At 37.7% G+C, this 4,177-nt stretch overlaps 1 protein-coding gene across 1 annotated transcript in view; it reads right to left on the bottom strand.

Annotated features, from left to right (window-relative positions):
• Positions 1 to 2,395, bottom strand: part of LOC106111821 (dynein assembly factor with WDR repeat domains 1) — a 5,036-nt gene extending 2,641 nt beyond the window's left edge. Inside the window, 6 exon segments of the mRNA XM_013293976.1 lie at positions 252 to 411; positions 694 to 826; positions 930 to 1,114; positions 1,632 to 1,754; positions 1,825 to 2,034; positions 2,207 to 2,395. Coding sequence (XP_013149430.1) covers positions 252 to 411; positions 694 to 826; positions 930 to 1,114; positions 1,632 to 1,754; positions 1,825 to 2,034; positions 2,207 to 2,319 — 924 coding nt within the window. The 5' untranslated portion in view covers positions 2,320 to 2,395.
• Between the last annotated feature and the right edge of the window lie 1,782 nt (positions 2,396 to 4,177).

Below are 4,177 nucleotides of genomic sequence, written 5' to 3'. Positions count from 1 at the left end.
GCGCGGAATTAAAAAAATCTTATTAAGTAGCATTTAGCTATGTTCTTTTACATTGTTCTACATCTGTGCTTTATTTCAACGATATACGTTGAGCCATCGATCTATCCAAATTTTCGCATTTACAACATTTAGAAATAAAGTATAAATATAGTAGAAGGGTTAGGGATCAGAATTACATCTAAAACAAAATGTAAATCTGTTCGCATTTTGTAATCTTCTGGATGACGGGTGTAAGTGCATTTGCTAGTTACCTCAGCACCAGGTGTGGTGAACGTGGCCGTACAGCTGCGCTGGCGAGCGTCCCATAGCCGGGCGCTGCCGTCCAGTGAGGCAGAGGCCAGCTGTGAACTGTCCCAGCTGTACTGCACGCCCGACACCTCCGCTGTGTGCCCACATAACACAGCTACACGCCTACAAAGCGACATCAACACACCAGGTAACAATGTTCTGAAAACATCAGGTAACAATCCAAGACATAGACGAGTGAAAACGAAAATATACCGACGTCACGAAGATATGACGCCTAACATATACTCTCAAGTTGTAATTAAACATTTATTAAAGTAGGGGCCGTTTGCAATAAATTTTATTTAATAACTCCTTTAACTTTATCACGAGCAAACTCCTGTGTAAATATTTTGGTTATTAAGTTCCTAGTAGGCGTTTTCAGATTAATTGCACAGTTATACTCACTCCTTGACTCTGGTATCCCACAAAGAGATGGTGCCGTCAAATGATCCCGTGACGAGGCTCTGACAGTCATTCTGGTCGAATTGAAGCGCTATCACTTCTGCCGTATGACCGACGTATGTGTGCACTTCCGCACCTGCATAACATCTACTATCATCTTATCTCATCACTTCCAAAATTGACAAACTAACCACATTACTAAGCGTTTAAAGTCTTTGTCCAATATCATTTTCTGTCACCTGTTACAACATCAAACAGTTTAGCAGTGCGGTCCATAGAGGCGGTGGCCACTTGGTGTGCTTTGGGCGCGAACTGCGCGGCCACCACCTCGCCGCTGTGGCCCCACAGAGTGGCCACGCACTGGCCACTCGTCGCCGACCACACCTTCGCCGACTTGTCGAACGATCCAGTTACCACCATATTACTGTCGACCAATTATTCAGAACTCGGAAATATTTTTTGTTAAAAGCTATTTGGGGCACTCATTAATGGAGTGTATGCGTCAAAAAAGGTTCGTCTACCCGTACACAATGCTATGTCAGTGCCTCCTTATTACAGGGAAGTGAGAGTTTAGTATAGCGGAGTAATTATGCGCATAAAATTAATATCGTAGAAATGCGGTCGTCAAAAGGTGTTACTGCTTCTTAGAGACGAAATTTACAGTAATTGATTAATCATTAAAAGTCAACAGTTTAACAAGTTCATGCCCATTACATTATTTTAGTCCAGTGATTGTGTGACGTCGTTCCAGTTAATTCAGCAATATTTTCGACCGCTCTCTAAAAATCTCAAGCTCAAATACGTTTATAGAATTTTTATAGTTCATTTAAAATGAATGAAAGTGAAAGCTATAGAAGTCGCGACGTAAGAGATTCTTAAACCAATCTTATGTAGACTACATTTCATTTCAAACTTTGGACTCAAAATTGATAAATGCTTACCAAATAGGATAATTAAATGCCACAGAATAAACGACATTCTGATGTCCAGATAAGGTCTTTATTTCAGTACCGGAGTCCACGTCCCATACCTTGCAGGTCCTATCATAGCTACCGGTTATGCATCTGAATAACATCGTTAAATTAGTGAATATAAAAGTTACAGCAAACAATTATTAGGTATAATATACCTTACCTATTACCAGCTCTATCAAAAGCAACATTAGTAACAGGCAGAAGATGGGTAACTAAGGTCTTGTATATGTAGAACCTCTTCCCCGCAGGACCTTCGTGCTCGATTCTCTTCTTGAGCGTCTCCAAACACTGCTGCAGCTGCTCCAATACATCCTCTGTTATTAGAGCCTCCTTCTGTTGGAGATCGTTTGCTATCTCCTTTACGTCTGAACTAATGTTGAGGTAGAAAAGTAAGTTCGGTTGATTTGACAGAAAATATATTAGGAATGTCGAGTTTTTTATATTGATGATAATTATAAAATCAAGAAAAAGGTTTCGCATGAATACCAGTTGTTTTTTTAAGTAATTCATAGATTACAAAGATGAAACGAGGATGAACTTACTTGTTATCTAACTCCAGGAGATCAATATCTTTATTTCTTACAACACCCTTTTTCGTGTACTCCAAAGTGATCCCCGGCGGATGATATCTCAGGTGAAACTTTAATAATTTCATGTTTAATTTGATATTTCAAAACTTGATAAACATTATTGAGTAAAATCGTTCAAAAGACGTTTGATTAGTTTATCAATAAAACGGTTGCTAGGCGAAAAAAGCCCGCTGTATACGAGTACGCTCATTTTAAACCGACAATTGAACAGAACTGTAAATAGCGGGCTTTTGATAGGCTAATGGGTAAGATACTGTCTACATAGATGAGTTGTTTGAAATAATTTAACTAGCTTTCGCTTGCGACTCCATCCGCGTCGTATTAAAAAACAAAACAAAAGTAAGTTAATGCGTTCTTCCAGACTCTGCTCTATATCTATGCCAAATTTCATCCAGATCTGTTCAGCCGATTAGGCTACAAACTCTTAGAAACATGCATCCATCCATCCATTTAAACGTTAGATAACATAAGCCCTACTTATAGATTATACAGTTAAAAACATAATAGTTAAAGTGCACGAGTCAAGTGCATGCAATACAAGCAGCCGCTGTCATACTCGCCTTTGCACAATACAGAACGCAATGTTTTGTAGTTTTGTAATATGACGAAATTACTGCAAACCTGCATCATATTAACCGATCGATGTTTTATATCGTAACATGTAACAACAACAACAATATTTGTTGTTGTTGTAACATTTAATAAAAAAAATTTTAACACCTAACAACAGCCTTCTAGAGTAAAAGTGTTCAATAGTGTAATCAATTCAATCTTACCTCAATTATTTCCCACAAATCTGATGTTTATGGATGTTTTTACTTCGAAGGAAAAATTTTCAACACATTTTCTTAGTTCGCACTAACATAAAATACTCCTTTGGTCGTATAAAAGGCACTTTCCGATATGCAAGCCTTGAAAAAAGGTACACAAAAGGGTTGTCGGTGTCCCACATCTTGTCGTACCCACCGGCGTGTTTGCGCTACATTTACAAAAACTACATACACAGCCTATGTGGGATACCTTCTATGCCTTTTGCAACATGAACAAATGTTAACCTACATTGATGAATTAATAGTTACAATAACACCCATTAATTGACAAAGATCAACACAAAAGACACATTACATTTTATTAGCTGTAGCTTGCGACTCCGCGTGGAGTTGAAAAAAGGAAATACCCTATGTGTTCTTCCAGGCTATCCTCTACATCTTCCCCCAATTTCACCGAAATCCGTTCTGCAGTTAACGCTACAAACTCTTAACAAACATCCATCCATCCATCTAAACTTTCGTATTTATAATAACACTACTTTTGAAAAATGAATAAACCCCTATAACATTTCGCGGTATTTCCAAAAAAGAAAACCTCCTCAAGCCCTTATTGCTGTCGCAGTTTATAGCTGGCTGGTTGTTTGTCTGGTTTGTACGCATTCACAATTTTATTAAAAAAAAAAAGCTTCGCATTCGCTTCTCAAGCCTGCAGTCTCACGCGCCAGATATGCTGCCGTATCCGATACTGAATCCATACTCGTTAACATTTCAGGATAACTGCAAAATATTTGCAAATCATTTAACTATATTTTTAAAATAAGTAAAGCGAAAGAAACAGCTAACTATATATCTTGATGCTTATCATGTTAAAGTAGTAAAAAATTCAAATTCAACAATTACGTAAAAAATAAATTCTGTTATTCTATTTTTATTAATATTATAACCACTTTTTATTAATTAAATCAAAATCAAAGTAAAGTTCAACGTAGATAAAAAAATCAATTGTGTATACATCGTTGAACAGATCACGTGTTAGTTTTTTCTAGCTGTAATTTTAAAGCCGAGGTGGTGGCGCAGCGATGCGTGAAAGTCTATTCCGATTGCACTCCGCATTGCCACCCTACACGTCCGGTCAAACAGGTTGTAGCGCGGT

This window comes from Papilio polytes, unplaced genomic scaffold (genome assembly GCF_000836215.1).
Source record: "Papilio polytes unplaced genomic scaffold, Ppol_1.0 DF824146.1, whole genome shotgun sequence".
NCBI classification, from domain to species: domain Eukaryota; kingdom Metazoa; phylum Arthropoda; class Insecta; order Lepidoptera; family Papilionidae; genus Papilio; species Papilio polytes.
Note: the sequence above shows the minus strand (reverse complement) of the source record. Positions and strands in the feature narration are given on the sequence as shown.